The following is a 19244-nucleotide window of genomic DNA, read 5'->3' as shown; positions in this document are numbered from 1 at the left end:
AGGAGGCTCTCAAATACACTTTAGTATAAAAACCAGGCTCCACTTAGTAAGCATTACTCAGATTTTTTTTTTTTTTTTGCTGCTGGGAGGTGTGTGTGAAAGAGACAGACAGACATACACGCACATAGAGTAGGCTTATGTATCAACAAAACTCAAAAAAAATTTTTTTTTAAAGATTTTATTTATATATTTGACAGAGAGAGAGATAGTGAGAGCAGGAACACAAGCAGGGGGAGTGGGAGAGGGAGAAGCAGGTTTCCCGCTGAGCAGGGAGCCCGACGCGGGGCTTGATCCCAGGATCCTGGGATCATGACCTGAGCCGAAGGCAGACACTTAACGACTGAGCCACCCAGGCGTCCCTAAAAAGTCTTTTAAAAAAAGAGGAAAAAGGGGCGCCTGGGTGGTTCAGATGGTTAAGCGTCTGCCTTCGGCTTGGGTCATGATCTCAGGGTCCTGGGATCGAGTCCTGCATCAGGTTCCCTGCTCCTTGGGAGCCTGCTTCTCCCTCTGCCTTTCTCTCTCGCTCTCTCAGGAATAAAAAAAAAAGAGAGGAAAAAATCAAGCTGATGAACAGTCACTTTTAAAAGGAGGAATTTGGGGGTCCAGCTGGCTCAGTCGGTGGAGCATGCGTTTGAGCCCCACCGTGGGTGTAGAGATTGCTTAAGTAAATAAACTTTAAAAAAATAAATAAAAGGAGGAATTCATTAGTTTTCCATGTATATTTCTTTTTTCTTAAAATTCCAAGCTTTTCCTTAATCATTAATCCTGAATTAACATATTTAATGCCCAGAATTACAACTGTTAGGAACATTAAGAACCAACAAAGTTGCTTGAGAAAAATGTTCCTGTTTTCTCTTTTGTCCTTGTTTCTCTAGCAATCCTGGCAATCCATAGGCAGTGAATCAGTCCAGAGAAAGAAAAATAACATGTGAGAAACATGTGCTTCCAATATGCAGATTATTCCCACATTTCTGGATGAGTTTATTCTTTTGAAAATTTTGTAGCTGCCATTCAAGTGAAAAATTACCAATGTTCTTAAATATTACCATAATTAAAAAAAAAACAAGATAATCCAACATAAAAAGATATTGTTAGGGGCTATAGGAAAGACGTATGAGAGTAAACATGTATTTTGGAGATATACTGACCACAAATAGTGTAATTATTTTTTTTAAGATTTATTTATTTTAGACAGAGAAAGCACACGCTCGAGCGGGGGTAGAGGGAGAGGGAGAGAGAATCTTAAGCAGATGCCACGCTGAGCGTGGAGCCTGACATGGGGCTCGATCTCATAACCCTGAGATCATGACCTGAACTGAAACCAAGAGTCAGATGCTTAATTGACCGTGCCACCCAGGCACCCCTAAAAATAGTATAATTATTAATAAGCATTTGAAAATTATACTCAATAGGAGACTCAAATATTATAAAGGAAAGGGAACTATCTGCTCTAGAAACATGAGATAAAATAATAAAATTGAAATTTTGCTTATGAGTTAGGAAGAGGAGCTTACATTTACCTTGCAGTAAATACTGGAGGGTACAGTAGGAAATATTATAGAATATTCTTCCTACAAAATGATAGAAACCATATAGCTATGCACAGCTGACACGAACAATGTGAGACATTAGGAAATCTACTCTAGCAAACAATCCCACACAGGCTTTCACAGTAGGGAAAGAAAGGAAGGGTGGGGAACAGGCATATGGACTAGATCAGTGATTTTTAAACTATGAAACCAGTTTTCCTTCCTGGGATAGCTCTAGCCATCAAAGGGGAAGTAAATGAAAACTGCTTTCCTCCTGGAATGTTGTTGCTGAAGGTACTCAAAAGTCAAAATTTTGCACTGCAAATAGAACATCCTAATAGGATTTAATCCAAGGAGGGTCACTAACAGCTTATTCCTGCCTGATCATCAAGAGTTCATCGCCATATTTTCCCACCTCACTTCTCAAAAGACCTCTGAGGAAATAACTAGAAAAGGAAAAGTTGGATCCTATCACCTAGAGTTGGAAAGAGAAAAAGCTTCGAGTACTTGGGGGATCCACAGTACCTAAAACACGGAGGCATGAAATTAAAAGCACTGCAAATTTCCGTGGGTCTCACTAAAATCTACAATGCATTATTCCCAAATATTTGTTAATGTAATTCCAAGAACCACGTCTTAAATGCAATCCCTTATGTGTTTGTACTCTCACCCCTCTGAACACGATCTGTTGTCTCTGGGCCATGTGGGAGGCTGCTTCGTTGTGCCAGCATGATATATCAGAGGACAGAACTACTGTAGAAAGCCTAGCAATTCTTTAAACATTGGATTCTTACATATTCCTCACCATACGCAGGAGAGTAAACAGCTAAAGAGGTTTGCTTTTTTTTTTTTTTCACTGAGAGAGATGTGTTTAGTGCTTTTTTAAAGCCATGTGTCTTTAACTCTTCACATATTAAAGAGGGAGCGGCAGGAAATAGATCAGAAGAATTAAAGTATTGTGGAACAGAATATTTCCCATGGAACCGATCAGCAGTTACTAAACCAAAAAACAGCTGGACTTTTGTTTAATGTTAAAATCAGGTACAAACACTGTGTGCCAAATGAATAACATGCAGCTAATTCAGATGGGATTAAGGAAAGGAATACTATTTGAATGATCTGATTTTTTTTTTCATTTCTGCAGAGTTATCCTGAAAACATTCTAAATTATAGAACAAAGTAACATAAAGAATTTAAAAATATTTTCATGCAATTTCTTAAGTATCTCTCCTTAAAAACATATATCTGTTTACAAATAATCCCAATTTCTTCATTTTGGTTCTAAAAGCTCTGTTTGAGATGATTTAGATTTAATGCCTTTTCTCCCTTGAGAGAAAAATCACTTATTTAATGTAATTGCTGATAATTTCTATTCCCAAGTAAGAGTCAAATTTCTTTTTTCTTCCCCCAAATGGAAATTTTTGCCCCAAATTAAAGGCATATACTTTGTTATTACTGAAAATCTGTAAATTCAGGCACAAAACTGTTCACTTTGGCAATTAAGTAAGTGAGTGAAAATAACAGCCCTGGGGTGCCTGGGTGGCTCAGTCGGTTAAACGACTGTCTTTGGCTCAGGTCATGATCCCAGGGTCCTGGGATCGAGCCCCACATCGAGCTCCCTGCTTGGTGGGGAGTCTGCTTCTCCCTCTCTCTCTGCCCCTCTCCCCCGGCTCATGCTCTTTCTCTCTCTCAAATAAATAAATAAAAATCTTTAAAAAAAGAAAATAACAACACTGAAGCCAGCTTAATAGAATGTCCTCTTACATGAGATTCTAGTGCTTCCTTGAAACAGGCAGCTGATTTTAATGAGAACTAAGGTAACCGAAGTGAAAGCTTCCATCTAAAATCAATTCTCCAGGGGCGCCTGGGTGGCTCAGTCGTTAAGCGTCTGCCTTCGGCTCGGGTCGTGATCCCAGAGTCCTGGGATCGAGCCCCGCATTGGGCTCCCTGCTCAGCGGAGAGCCTGCTTCTCCCTCTCCCACTCCCCCTGCTTGTGTTCCCTCTCTCACTGTGTCTCTCTGTCAAATAAATAAATAAAATCTTTAAAAAAATAAAAATAAAAAAAAATAAAAATAAATAAATAAAATCAATTTTCCAGATCCATAAAGAAGCCCTGGCAAAAGCCACTCATGCATTTTTCTTGCATGAGCAAAAACCTAAATCTTAAGGCTGCTTTCCAAATCTTCTCATTCCAGTAGATCAGTTCTAACTTATTATTCATTTCAGTCTAAAGTGTATTTATTCTCATTTATGGAAATGAAGTAAGAGTCAAAGAATGAAAGTACTAGAGTCCTTACCCTGGGAAGATTTTTTCTTTTCCTGTATGCAACTTCTCCAGCTCGGAAAAGCTTCCATTCAGTTAAAGTGACAGGCAAAGTGGTATCCTTTGTGAGCTTTGATCGTAAATAAGCTTGGGAGCTCTTCAGTTCCATAGTCTTCCGGTGGAGGAACTGAGGCTTGGGAGGAAGCTAAAACAGGAGAAGATGTACTGGTAAAGGTAAGATCGTCTAGGGAATGCCGATGGTCTCAAGGTCAAGTTATCCTAGAAAAAGATGTATCTTGTCTTTCAAGTCACCTCAATTGAGGATACCAGAATTTCTTTTTCCCCATTTGTAAAGTCATTTCTCAGGTTTCTAATCCGGTGTTCTACTACGATGTCATCACGTTTCCAGAAAAAAACAGCTCAGAGTCCTCATTAACTTAAGGCAGCCTTCGCTTGTGGGGGTGACGAATGCTTTCGGGGATGAGACAGGTAATTTAGGCCACAGACTGTCGTGGGACTAATAGGGAGCTGTGGTAACTACAGTGAAATGAAAAGCTCATGGCTTGTCTAAAGGTGTTCACATTCTCATTTTTTGAAGTGCTAGTAAGTGAACAAACAGAAACCCCAAAACCAAAGAAAACTAAAAGCTGTGTGCTGCTCCCCCAAAACCCCACAAAGAACACAAAAACCACCATTACCAACAAAACTCATATTTCAGTGCCTCTTAATCTTGGCCCTAGTTAAACCATTTTAACCTTTTTGTGGGGATCATAAACAAGATTCTTATATTTTCTTACGTTAATTATATATAATGTTTTCTTATACTGATTCTTTGGTTATTTTTTTTTTTAAAGATTTTTTATTTATTTATCTGAGAGAGAGAATGGGAGACAGAGAGCATGAGAGGGGAAGGATCAGAGGGAGAAGCAGACTCCCTGCCGAGCAGGGAGCCCGACGCGGGACTCGATCCCGGGATGATTCTTTGGTTATACCTTTGGTGCTCTGAAAGCACTTCTCGGGGGTGGTAGCTTCCATGCTGAAGGGGATCTCCACATGGGCAAAGGCTGCACCGGAATATCTTCATATGGATTCTCTTTGGTGGGATCTTGAAAAATAATGGGAAAACGAAGTTTAGAGAAACATAGTTAAATGGAAACAAAGGGACTACAGCTAGGAAAAGAAATCAATAACTATGTTCAGCTTCCTAACCTATATTGCTTGGCCCACTAAGCTTGAAAACCACTCAGGCGTCCAACCAAGCTAAAAGAATTCTCAAAATAGTATACTATAAACATCGACTTCTGAACTGAGCAGTCCACTAAACTGGCTATAAAAACCATTCAAGAATAGGGTGCCTGGGTGGCTCAGTCGTTGGGCGTCTGCCTTCGGCTCGGGTCATGATCCCAGTGTCCGGGGATTGAGTCCCACATCGGGCTCCCTGCTTGGCAGGAAGCCTGCTTCTCCCTCTCCCACTCCCCCTGCTTGTGTTCCTGCTCTAGCTATCTCTCTCTCTGTCAAATAAATAAATAAAATCTTTAAAAAAAAAAAAAAAAAACCATTCAAGAATAAAAGAAGTTATATGACAAAAGTTTCCGTATTTAAAAGAAATAGCTACAGCAAGATATGCTTGATTATAAAAGAAAATACCATCCTACAGTTAAGGGCCCCACCAAATACATACTCATTAAATTTAATTGCAAGGTTTGTGGACACATACATATGATATCCTCATAGATATTGTCCTCCGACTGTGTGTAATAAAGTGCTGAGCCAGAATTTCTTCCAAGTTCTTCATGAATCTTCGGTGAGCTCCGATTTCGAAAGTGCTGAATATCCTCAAATTCAAAGGATTTCCTTAAGAAAGGAGATAGATTTTAAAGTTATATGTTTTAAAACTCTAGTCTTCTTTAAATTGGTATGATAGAGAGAAATCAATAAGTAAAGGACTTGTATGCAAAATTACAAAGGTGTTTTATCAGATACCTAAGAATAATAAACTAGGCTGGTACCTTATATACACCATGAGAAAATTGGAGGCTTTTGGCCAATTACATTCATGTTCCTTATTGCGTAACTTTATTAAATTCACTCTCTAAAGGAAAGTGAAGCCAAGACCAGCATGTCCTAAATGAAGCAGAAGAATGTACTTACTCCTCTACTTATTCTTACAGATACAAAATGCAAGTTTTTCTGATGTTCTTATGTCCACAAATTGTCTTAGATATTATTTCCTTTTGTAGGTACTTTTCCCTTGGGTTAATCAACATCTGTAAAATCAAACTAGGCCTGTAACCCATGCAGGGAAATGAAAATGGCTTTGAAAAGAAAAAAGCTCAGTAGTTTTGTAAGGACAATACTTAGAAATCATTACAGAGCAAATAAAAACACACCTTTTAGATCTCCCTCTGATTTTTCTGCCATATTTCTTTGGTTCAGGTTCCTGAGAAGAGGCCAAACAAGACTCTGCGCAAGAATTATTTTCACAGTATTTTCTGTCACAGTTTCTTTCTTTACATGGCATAACACTAGATTCAGATAAATATCTGAATGTCCTGCGAGGTTTGGGCAAAGGATTTATAGAAGGTCCACATTCTTGTCCCTCGGGTTCAGAGTAAATATTTTCTAAGCTCTTGGTTATTCCATATGAACTATCCAGAACTCTGAAATTCAGTTCTTTTTCTGAAGAGTCACAACGTTCTAAAGCCAAATTTAAGACTTTATCCGGGGGGAGTGCTTCTATTTTCTTCCACAGGATCTGTGAGGTATAGAAATTTCCTGGAGGTAAGGAAGTCTCTGGGTCCAAAACAACTTCTTTCCAGCTTTCGATCTGTTTGACCCGAGAACATACCCAATTGGATTCTGATTCATTTCTAAAGAGGTGTGTATCCTCACATCCACGTTTCCCACTTTCATCCTCAGTTTGATCTTGGCTTTTCGCATCTTCATTAATATCTAGACCAACATTGCGAGAGTTGGTTATATCCAACTTTTTGCTCTTTCCCTCAGCAACGGGATTTTTCTTAAGAAGAATCTCTTGATGACAGTTATTATATCTCACTCCAAAGTCCCTTGGATGCCACTTCTCTGGATTAGATATACCATTAGTTCTTCCTTCCCACTGAGAAATTTTTTGTTTGATATTTCTGCAGTGGCTTCTTGACAGTGTATGAACAGCAGAACGAGAAAAACCGGCATCCATGTTCCCAGTTGGGTGCATGACCAAGTCGGAATGTTACTGAGGCTCCATTTTAAGTAACTATGAAATACTGTATTCTTTATCCTGTCAGTTAGAATCCAAACAATTCCAGCATTCTCCTTTCATCTTTAATTTGGAAAGCTCTTTTGAAAAAGAAAAATTTTGATCACCTTGTTGAAAATAGCTGCAACTTTATCTTGAATATTCCTATTAAAAAGAGACAATCATATGTTAGCACAGTTTTATAATTTCCTAATTTAAAGTCCACTACAACACTGCCTATCTATCCCTAAATAATTCATTTGCATTGCATATGTAAAAATGTACCTGTCATCCACTAAGTAATTCAACTCCATAAACGCATTCCTAAGGTGGTGATAGAACACAGGAAATATTACTTGTGATATTTCTCAAATTGTCAGCTTTAATGTTCTGCCGTATTTAATTTCCTAAAGCTAGGTAGAATGAGGTTTTATAAGAGATTACACATAGTAGTATACAATGTTATTTTATAAAATCAATTCGTTATGAAAACTTCTCTTAATGAAACAAGGACCAACAGAGTATTATAAAAAGCATACATTTACAGAAATACATCTCAACTAACTAAAAAGTTTATGTATACATCCAGAGAAAGAGCCAGTTAGTCTGGAAACACATCAACACCTAATTTCCTCCTTCTCTCCTACGTGGGGAGATAACACTAGCCCTTATTTCAACATACCCTGATTTCAACTTTACTATTAGCAGCACAGGATTCCATATGCACGGTGCTAACGAAAAGCCAATGTGCCATTAACTAACTCTCAGGTGCTTTAAAATATCATAACCTATTTTGTCACCGACTGAACTTTGCCCATCACTGCCACCACACCCTTGACCCAAATCGGCAAAAATACTTACAGGCTCTGTCACAGTGCTTCCTTTCACATACAGGCTTCACTCATTGAGGCCCATAAATGTTTCCTCAAATGTAAAAATTGGCATAGAACTTTTCTTACCAACTGAGTAAAGACCCGATCTCAAGTTCTCCTGTATACTGGTTATAAATAACAACTGATTCAAAACTTCCTGAGGCAGGGGTCATCCTTCCTTGAGCTTTGTCTGTGGGGCCTTGATTAACAGGCAGGAAAATATCTTGGCCCGGCTCTGTCAGGGCAGCTGACCAAAACTGATACACAATTCACACACAAAATGTATTCTAGGCAGGACAATTGTTAATCAGGGCTTCCATCAACTTTCCTTTCAACCATTCGTACAAGTTTTGTAGGAAAATCAGCTTTGCCTGCAACTAAACTTGGATGAGGATCTAATGAAAAAAATCATTCTAAATAACCTTAAGAAAGTTAATGTGAGTGGAAAAAAAAAAAACAACAAAAAACCCAAAGCCCCCAAATACTAAAGCTGTTGTTGCAGAATTTTTTTTTTTTTTTGCCTGTCGCCACCGCCACCACAGCTTCCTTGCTTTGAGTGACCCACCCGCGCCGTCTGGCACCCAGGCCCAGAACTCTCCATGAAAGACTAATGCATACAATGTGAAGGGCCAGTCAGCAGCCGCTCATTATTAAACTGAAAATCCTTTTTTTTTTTTTTTAAAGATTCCATTCATCCATTTGAGAGAGAGAGAATGAGAGAGAGAGAACACATGAGAGGGGATAGCGTCAGAGGACGAAGCAGACCCCCCGCCGAGCAGGGAGCCCGATGCGGGACTCGATCCAGGGACTCCAGGATCATGACCTGAGCCGAAGGCAGTCGCCCAACCAACTGAGCCACCCAGGCGCCCCAAACTGAAAATCCTTTTGTCGCTTCTACTGTTCATAGAGGATTCCTAAGGATTTTAGGGTGTCCTTGAGACTCACGTTTTCCTCACTATAGACAAGACGGGAGTACAGGTGACCCTTGAACAAGGCCAGGGTGAAGGATGCTGACCTCCCGCACAGTTGAAAATCTGCCTATAACTTTTGACTCCTCCAAAAATTTAGTTACCAACAGCCTACAGATGGCAGGAAGAAGCCTTACCGATAACATTAACAGCTGATTAACACCTATGTATTATATGCTGTATTCTTTTTTTAAAATATACTGTATTCTTACAATAAACCAGAGAAAATATTAAGAAAAATATCAAGGAAGAGGGGCGCCTGGGTGGCTCAGTCATTAGGCGTCTGCCTTCGGCTCAGGTCATGATCCCAGGGTCCCGGGATCGAGCCCCGCATCGGGCTCCCTGCTCAGCGGGAAGCCTGCTTCTCCCTCTCCCTCTCCCCCTGCTTGTGTTCCCTCTCTCGCTGTGTCTCTCTCTGTCAAATAAATGAATAAAATCTTAAAAAAAAAAAAAGAAAAATCCCAAGGAAGAGAAAATATATTTACAGTGCTGTACACTACTTACCGCAAAATATCCACCTAGAAGTGAACCCGTACAATTCAAACCTGTGTCGTTCAAGGGTCACCTGTATTTTTCTCTCTCCTAGGAGCCTAGTAGAGGTTTTCGGCAGTCTTTGTTAATGCTTTCTTTACTTTTCCTTTGTTACTATGCGAATGTATGTAATGTATGAATGAATGTAAAGTATGAATGGGTCAAAGTGGGAAGAAAGATGAAATTTGCTAAGGCTAAAGAAATTTTTTTTTAGGGCTAAAGAAATTTAACTTGAAAATTACTAGCAACAAATGCTAAATTTATGGACTTCACACACAAATATGAATGATGTGTATTGATGGTGTTTCTGTGGCAATGGGCTAGCACAGCAACATAAGACACTCCTTTTTTTTTTTTTTTTAAGATTTTATTTATTTATTTGAGAGAGAGAATGAGATAGAGACAGAGCATGAGGGTGGGGAGGGTCAGAGGGAGAAGCAGACTCCCCGCCGAGCAGGGAGCCCGATGCGGGACTCGATCCCGGGACTCCAGGATCATGACCTGAGCTGAAGGCAGTCGCTTAACCAACTGAGCCACCCAGGCCCCCAACATAAGACACTCCTAACAGAAGCGGGCATTATAAACAGAAATGCTACTTGCTCCTAAATGTACGTATTAATACGCCACAGCTTTCAAAAAAATGGACAAACGATTTCAGAAACAAAAAAGTTTTAACGCATTCTAACTAGACGGATGTCTACCTAGAGTGTACAGAGAATTTATCTTTACATCTGATTTCACAGTTCCAATTTTTGACAGATTAAACTCTTTATAATGTGGCTTGTCTATTCTTATATACAAGTTCTGATTTTGTCCCCTCCAAAAAATAAGAATCACTCACCAAAGCAGGAGGCATCTCATGTCTGACTTCAACCTAATTAAATTCTGAGCCACCTTCCTCCTCAGGACCTGCTCCCCATGGCTCTCATTCTCTGTGAGATCCTGTATGTCCCACTCGCCACCTCCCCAGTTTCTTGCGTTGACTACCACTACCAGGAACATTCTAAGCCCTAAGTGCTGGCCCAGCTTTCAAGTCCTAGATCTCTCCACAGCTTCATCTTTTGGAAAACTCCCTGAAGCCAACTCACACATTTGTCCCTAGACATTGCTTCCTCAAGTTTGCTACAACAGTCCTAACAAAAACACAGACTGAGAAAATGTGACAACTTCAACAGTTTTTAGAATTCTTTTTTCTCTTAATACCACAAAATGAGTCAGACTTCCCTCCCTTTAAAGATGACTAAGGCAGGCAGTACTCACAACTTAAAGAGGAGGGTGAGCACTCACTAACCACAATGGACATCTCAACAGAAGAAACAGCAACAAAACAAAAGACGTACAAATATGAAAAATCAAGCATGATTTTATAAGTATAATAAAACAGCATGCTTGGAATAAAGGGTACTAATCAAACTTTTTTTTTTCCCTGTTCTTTGTTCCCAAAGAGGTGATCCTTCATCAAGTCCCCTTGTTTTTATTTTCTGTTTTTTCTGAGTATTTACTTTCATCCGAGAAACACATCAACTGTAGTTTATCAGCTTAAAATGTAATGTATACTATAACTTAGCACATATAGGATTCTGTGTTTTTAGCATATTAAAAGAAAACAATTTGATAAGTGAAATTCTCTGGAAAAGAGAATAATGATGCTCTGTTTTAGTAACTCAAGCCTTACATGGGAAAGCTTCTCACTCCAAATCCTTTAAAATACTTTATTTGATCAAACATAAATATCTGACAAAATAGGAGGAATTTGGAACATCCAGAAGTTGATTTAAAAACTGATGAAAGGGTATGCTTTTAATGATTGACTGACTGATTTTAGAGAGAGGGAGAGGGCGTGTGCATGAGAATGAGGGGTAGGGGCAGAAGGAGAGACTCTTCAGGCAGACTCGCCGCTGAGCACGGAGTCCAACAGGCAGTGAGGTGGGGAGGGTTAGGGAGTGTGGGGTTGGTGGTTGGCGGGGGTTCAATCTCACAACCCTTGAGATCAAGACCTGAGCTGAAACCAAGTCTGACACTCAACCAACTGAGCCACCCAGGCGCCCCAAGGGTATGCTTTTAAATGATTAATATTTTTTATGTGAATTTTACCTCAGTTAGAAAGAAAATTGATGAAAGGGACAAGGAAGACTCTCTCCACTGGCCACGATAGAGTCACTGAGCTAGACTTGCCTTCCCATCATAACTATAAAACCGGACTTATATATTAAATAAAATAAATGCTTTCGATATTGGATAACAAACATAGGACTGTAATCTCTGAGTGAAGAAAAACAAATGAGGCAGGCACTATGTTGGCCCAGTTTTCACCCTGGAGGCTCTTTCCAGAAAACAGCACAGAACATGATAACGTTGCTGAGGTACAGATAAAGGGGTCAGAGTTTGAAGGGATGAGGAAAGATGGAATTTTCAGGGCCCCGTATGAGATAGGAGGGAGCAACACAGAAAAAGCTCCAGAAATCTACATAGGATCCCCTTGAGTCTTGGTTTGAATACTAAGCTGCTAATGCACAAGGTAACACTGCACAAGGCTGGAAACAAATTACCGGGGAAAGAACAACTACAGGGGACCTGTAAGCTGACTAATACCCAGAGTTCACAAAGGGTTGGGAAATGTTCAACTTCCAATGATCCATAGAGGAGCAGACTTGTTGAACACCCAGGCAATTCAGTAGAGACGTTAGGAGGTCATGGCTAGTCAGTAGGACTAAACTAGCCCTAGAATAAAGACTACTTTCAAGCTACCCTAAAGCTTTAAAAAAGCCTTAAAAGCGGGCGGCTCAGTCAGTTAGGCACCCACCTTTGGCTCAGGTCATGATCTTAGGGTCCAGGGATTGAGCCCCACTTCGGGCTCTCTGCTCAGTGGGAAGTCTGTTTCTCCCTTTCCCTCTGCCAGGCCCTCCCCTTCCCCCACTCGTGCTCACTAGCTCTCTCTCTCTCAAATAAATAACATTTTTTTTTAAAAAGCCTTAAAAGGATCATGTTGATTCATAAGGAATTGAAGTACCCACCAAAATAAAGCTCAGTAATTTTTACATGAAGACAACAAAATCTAGACACTCAGCAATGTAACGTTCACAATGTGCAACATCCACTCAAAATTACAAAACATGTAAAGAAGCCTAAAAGTGAGAAAAATCAGGAGAAAAATCAGGCAATAGGAACAGAAACAGAACCAAAAATGATAGATATGATAGAGTTGGCAGATAAAGACCTCAGGTCGGATATTTTAAATACATTCATAAGCTTAAAGGAAAACACAAACATAATCAGTAGAGAAATGAAGATACAAAAATGAAAGCAAACAGAATCTCTGGAACTTACAAATGCCCTGTCTGAAATAAAGTCACTGATGGGATGAACAGCAGATTCAATTTCTTACTGCCGAAGAAATGGTCAATGAAATGAAATAAGGAGCAATAGAAACTCAAAAACAGAACTGAAGCACAGAGAGAAGAAAAGCTAAAGCTAAAACAAAAACAAAAACCAGATTCTCCCTAAAACAGTATCAAGCAGTTTACCTTACATACAATGGGAATCCCAGAAGTGAAGGAGGTAGGAAGACAGAGAACAAATATTTCAAAAAACAATGCCTGAAATTTTTCTAAATCTGATGAAAACTCTAAACCTGTAGATCTAGGAAGCTCAATAAATCTCAAACAGGATAAACACAAGGAAAGCCTTATCAAGGCAAACCATAATCAAGCTGCTGAGAATCAGTGATAAAGAGAAAATTCATAAATGGCCAGAACAACAACAACAACAACAAAATACATATCACGTACAGAGAAAAGAAGGTAAGCAGGAAACAATGGAAAATATTTGAAGTGCTGGCGGGGGAGGTGGACAGGACTGTGAATCTAGAATTCTAGACATAGCCTTCAAAATGAGGGTTGAAATAAACACATTTCAATTGAAAAAAGCTGTGAGAATTTGTCAGCAGCAGACCTACATGCAGGGCCAGTGACATAATTTATGGCTCCCAGTGCAAACTGAAAATGTGCAGGGAAAGTGCTTTAAAAGGAAGATATCAAGCTTTTTTTCCTTTTTTCTGCAATCTCTTTGAATTTGTCATAGTGTTCTTTATTTTATTATTTAATGTTTTAGGTAAAAAAAAATTAAAAATTTAAATTATTAGCATGAATGTACCATTCATCTATATGTATGCAATGCCATTTTAAATGCACATATCAGAGCATTTAACCTATATACAGAATCACTGGTAATAAACAATTCCTATTTTTGGCTTGTCTTGAAGGGTGCTTCAAGCTGGCTGAAAGAGGTACACAGCCAAATTCAGAAGGTTGGAAGAAGAAAGAGAGGGTTCCCTCAGGCCTGGAACCAGCCAAGAGAATGCTGTCAGATCTAGGGATACTTGTGGAATGAGCACAGATTCTTGCAGGAACCTGGGAGCCCAGCACTGTGATGTGGGGCATGCACATGCTTGCTTGGGCCTCATGGCTGCTAGAATCCCCCCCTGCCAGCCCCCAAACCAACGTGTCATGCTCTGGCTGAGGCAGGGTCTAGGGAAGTACAGCCAGGTATCTCCACATCCCATAGGCATGCCTCCTCAACTCATGCCAGACAGGTAACCCCCAAGGATCTATAAACCTCTGCCCAGAACACACTTGATAATCTGGATCAGGGTGGGTGATAGGCTTGCCTCTGTAAAACCAAGGCCTCCACTTGGCTGCTCGCCAGATATAGCATGGTGCTACCAGTGTGGAATGGGATAGCCATTGTCATGCCCTGTTTCAATACACCATGAACGTACATGCCCAACCTCAACCCTCTCACACCAGGCTTTTGCCAAGAGCAGAGTGACAGTGGTCTACAGGTAGAGAAGGGCCATGCAGGGCTAGCTGGAGATTGGGCAGCTGAGAACTCAACCTCAGGAGGTGGCAGGAGGCAGGGCCCCGAGTGAATTGAGGCTCCAACCCCTGGTACACACTGTATTGTCCCATCAGACTTCACATACAAAACACAAATTCAAGGGTGGCTGGCTGGTTCAGTCAGTATAGCATGCAACTCTTGATCTTGGGGTTGTGGGTCAAGTCCCACAGTGAATGTAGAGATTACTTAAAAATAAAAAATAAAATCTTTAGCTCAGATTTTATGGCTCAGTTAGTTAGGCATCTGTCTTCAGCTCGGGCCATGATCTCAGAGTCCTGTGTCCTGTGATCAAGCCCTGCATCGTTGGGCTCCCTGCTCAAAGGGGAGTCTGCTTCTCCCTCTTCCTCTGCCCCTCCCCTGTTCATGCTCCCATGCTCTCTTTCCCTCTCTCTCAAATAAATAAATAAAATCTTTTATAAAAATAAAATCTTCTTAAAAACCCCACAACAGAATTTCAAGATGGCTACCACAGAGCATAAAATCCCACAGGGACCTTTTGAATGCAGGACCCCGTACAGCTACACTGATCATCTGACCATGAAGCTGGCCCTGTTTACCCTATATTGTGGAATTTATAGTAATGGGGGAGTAAAATGTAAGAAGAGCACAAAGAAGGGAAATAAAAATGGAAATACAGTACCCTAAATTTCTTACTTTATATATAAATTAGTACATTTTTTAAATTTTTATTTATTTATTTATTTATTTTATTTTTTATTTTTTATTCTTATGTTAATCCCCATACATTACATCATTAGTTTTAGATGAAGTGTTCCATGATTCATTGTTTGTGCACAACACCCAGTGCTCCATGCAGAATGTGCCCTCCTCAATACCCACCACCAGGCTAACCCATCCTCCCACCCCCCTCCCCTCTAGAACCCTCACTTTGTTTTTCAGAGTCCATCGTCTCTCATGGTTCGTCCACCCCTCCGATTTCCCCCGCCTCATTCTTCCCCTCCCGCTACCTTCTTCTTCTTCTTTTTTTTTTTTTCTTAACATATATTGCATTATTTGTTTCAGAGGTACAGATCTGAGATTCAACAGTCCTGCACAATTCACAGCGCTTACCAGAGCACACACCCTCCCCAGTGTCCATCACCCAGTCACCCCATCCCTCCCACCCCACCCCCCACTCCAACAACCCTCAGTTTGATTCCTGCGATTAAGAATTCCTCATATCAGTGAGATCATATGATACATGTCTTTCTCTTTTTGACTTATTTCACTCAACATAATACCCTCCAGTTCCATCCATGTCATTGCAAATGGCAAGATCTCATTCCTTTTGATGGCTGCATAATATTCCATTGTATATATACATATACCACATCTTCTTTATCCATTCATCTGTCGATGGATATCTTGGCTCTTTCCACAGTTTGGCTATTGTGGACATTGCTGCTATAAACATCGGGGTACACGTACCCCTTCGGATCCCTACTTTTGTATCTTTGGGGTAAATACCCAGTAGTGCAAGTACATTTTTTTTTTAAGATTTTATTTTTAAGTAATCTCTACACCCAATATGGGGCTCAAACTCATAACCCTAAGATCAAGATCGTATGCTCCTCTGACTGAGGCAGCCAGGAGCCCCACGTAGTACATTATTTGAAGGGGAAAGATTAAAGTTGTACATTGTGAACTCTAAAGCAATCACTAAAAGAATGGAATTCTAAAAAATACTTAGTGCAGAAAAAGCTGGGGTTGGGGGACAGAAGGAAGAATCACAAGAACAACCACCACCACCAAAAAACCAAACAGAAACAGAAAATGAATAGCAAGATTGTACACTTAAATCTGAACATACTAATAATTACGTTAAATGTAAATGAGCTAAACTCTAAATAAAAGGCAAAGATGATCATACTTGATTTTAAAAAAGCAAGACCTAACTCTGCACTTCTTTAAACTGCACTTCGAATTTATTTATTTATTTTTAAAGATTTTATTTATTTATTTGACAGAGAGAGACACAGCGAGAGAGAGAACACAAGCATGGGGAGTGGGAGAGGGAGAAGCAGGCTTCCCACTGAGCGGGGAGCCTGATGCGGGGCTCGATCCCAGGACCCCGGGATCATGACCTGAGCTGAAGGCAGATGCTTGACGACTGAGCCACCCAGATGCCCCTGCACTTTGAATCTAAAGAGACATATCTGTTAAAATAAAGAGGTTCAAACACTAAGGTAAGCATTATCATAAGAACCCTGGATTGACTGTATTGATATCAGACAAAGCAGACTTCTAGCCAAGAAATATTAGCAGAGATAAAGAGAAAAGACATTTCAAGCAAAAATGGAGTCAATTCATCAAGAAGATTGAACAATCCTAAATGTTCATGTACCTAATAACAGAGTTTCAAAATTTAAGAAGCAAAAAATGTCAGAACCAAAAGGACAAATGGACAAATCTGTAATTTTACTGAGGATTTCATTGTTCTTCATGAGTAATAGCCATATTGACAGAAAATCAGGAAATATATAAAGACTTGAAACCACCATTAATTAACTTGACCAAATTGACATTTTAGAACACTACACCCAACAACAATAGAATATATATTCAAGTATACATAGGATATTTACCAGTAAACCATATGTTGGGCCATGAAACAAAATTACTGGATTTTAAATGATTGAAGTCATCCTGAGAATGATTCTCTAACTCACAATGGAACTTAATTAAAAATAAATAATCAAAAGATATCTGGAAAATGCCAAAATATTTGGAAATAAATGCTTACGTTATAAAAGAAAAAAGTTTGGAAACACTCTATCTTGGTGTTTTAAATCAAAACACATTTTATCCCATTAAGTTTCCCAAGTTATTATTTTAAATTATTCCCCAGATTAAATGCTCTAGGCTGACATCTGTTTAAATTATCTTACTGCCAGTCCTGCACAAAACATACCATCCTTTTCAAAATTACATCCTTCTAAATCCTATAGTGAAATTGAATGTCATTATTCCACTTAGTATCTGAAAAAAACCCCAATGATTTAAGATTGTTTCTTAAGAAGGAAAAAATATAAACTCAAAGCAAGTAGAAGAAAATAATAAGATGTAAATATTCATGAAATAGCAACCACTGAACAACAGAGAAATCAATGAAACATAAAAAGTTATTTGAAACATCAATAAATTGATAGACATCTAGGTGGATGGAACAAATAAAAAAAGAAAAAGCACAAATTAGCAGTATGAGGAATGAAAAAGGGGTCATCACCACAGATCTTACATTAAAGGATATAAAGGATGATTATGAATAAATTTATTGTAGTAAATTTGACAACTTAAATGACATGGACAAATTCCTTGAAAGATACAAATTGCCAAAACAGACACAAGAAGATACAGGAATTCTGAGTATCTATATATTTATTTTTAAAATTAAATTTTTATTTTATTTATTTATTTTTTAAAGATTTTATTTATTCATTTGACAGAGAGAGAGCACAAGCAGGGGGAGTGGCAGGCAGAGGGAGAGGGAAAAGCAGGCTCCCCGCTGAGTAGGGAGCCCGATGTGGGGCTCGATCCCAGGACCCTGGGATCATGACCTGAGCCGAAGGCAGCTGCTTAACCGGCTGAGCCACCCAGGTGCCCCTAAAATTAAAATTTTAATTAAAAGCCTTTGCATTAAAAAAACCCTCCAGGTCCACGCAGCTTCACTCGTTAATTTTATTAAACATCCAAAGAAATAATATGAATCTTACACAAACTCTTACAGAAAATAGAAGAGGAAACATTTTCTAACTGATTTTATAAGACCAACATTACCCTGTTGGAAAACCAAAGACACTACAAGAAAAGAAAAATATAGAATAGAACTCATAACATAAATGTGAAAGTCCCTTAAAAACATTAGCAAATAGGGGGGTGGGAGGATGGGTTAGCCTGGTAATGGGTATTGAGGAGGGCACATTCTGCATGGAGCACTGGGTGTTATGCACAAACAATGAATCATGGAACACTTCATCTAAAACTAATGATGTAATGTATGGGGATTAACATAAGAATAAAAAAAACATTAGCAAATAAACCTCACAGATATAAAAGATACTAAGTTATGACTAAGTAGAGTTTATTTATTTATTTTTAAGATTTTATTTATTTATTTGAGAAAGAGAGTGAAAGAGTACAAGCAGGGGGAGCAGCAGAGGGAGAGGGAGAAGCAGACTCCCTGCCCAGCAGGGAGCGCGATGCGGGACTCGATCCCAGGACCCTGGGATCACGACCTGAGCCGAAGGCAGATGCCCAAACATCTGAGCCACCCTGGCGCCCCTAAGTAGAGTTTATAAGAGAATGCAAAGTTGCTTTAAAATTAAAAATCATTTTATTTATGAGATAAAGAAAAAAAGCCTTCTTGTAATTATCTTAGTAGATGCAAAAAAGCATTTGAAAAAATTTCACACTTACTCATAATTGGGGAAAAAAACCCTCTAGCAAATCAGAAATTGAATTTCCACAATCTGATCAATGGCAACTATGAAAAAACTACTGCAATATCATACTAAGTGGTACAAGATTTAACACTTTTCCCTTAAGACTGGGAAAAAGGCAAGGGTGTCTTCTTTCACTGCTTTTATTCAACATTTTATTTTATTTAGATTGGAAAAGTGCCCTTTCAGCTCTGACACGCTGGGGAACAAGGTCGTGAAGAGGAGGACTTGGTATGGTGCTGCCACTTCTAACATCTTGGGTCCCTGCGCCTTTTGCAGAACTTCCAACAGTGCTACGTTGGGACAGAGCGTCCAGAGGTTCACAACCTATGTGGTCTGTAGGAGCCACTATGAGGAGGGCCTAGGGAAGAATTTGTCATTTTCAGTGGAAAACAAGTGGCAGTTACTAATGATGACAACTGTGTACTTTGGATCTGGATTTGCTGCACCTTTTTCTTTTTTATAGTAAGACACCAGCTGCTTAAGAAATAAGGATGTTTTAATTAAT

The 19244-nt window shown here is 39.3% G+C and overlaps 1 protein-coding gene and 1 pseudogene across 2 annotated transcripts in view; one reads left to right on the top strand and one right to left on the bottom strand.

Moving 5' to 3' along the window:
* DENND2C (DENN domain containing 2C) overlaps window positions 1-19244 on the bottom strand; it is an 83557-nt gene that overhangs the window by 31334 nt on the left and 32979 nt on the right. For both annotated transcript variants that reach the window (XM_034990237.1, XM_034990238.1), the window contains exons 2-5: window positions 6183-7195; window positions 5510-5646; window positions 4785-4897; window positions 3827-3997 (exon numbers count right to left, since the gene is read on the bottom strand). In XM_034990237.1, coding sequence (XP_034846128.1) covers window positions 3827-3997; window positions 4785-4897; window positions 5510-5646; window positions 6183-7009 — 1248 coding nt within the window. In that variant the 5' untranslated portion in view covers window positions 7010-7195. The remainder of the gene's footprint in view (window positions 1-3826; window positions 3998-4784; window positions 4898-5509; window positions 5647-6182; window positions 7196-19244) is intronic.
* Window positions 13967-19228, top strand: LOC118000520 (annotated as a pseudogene).

The sequence above is a fragment of the Mirounga leonina genome, unplaced genomic scaffold (genome assembly GCF_011800145.1).
Source record: "Mirounga leonina isolate KUSES-001 unplaced genomic scaffold, KU_Mleo_1.0 Mir_507, whole genome shotgun sequence".
NCBI lineage: Eukaryota > Metazoa > Chordata > Mammalia > Carnivora > Phocidae > Mirounga > Mirounga leonina.
Note: the sequence above shows the minus strand (reverse complement) of the source record. Positions and strands in the feature narration are given on the sequence as shown.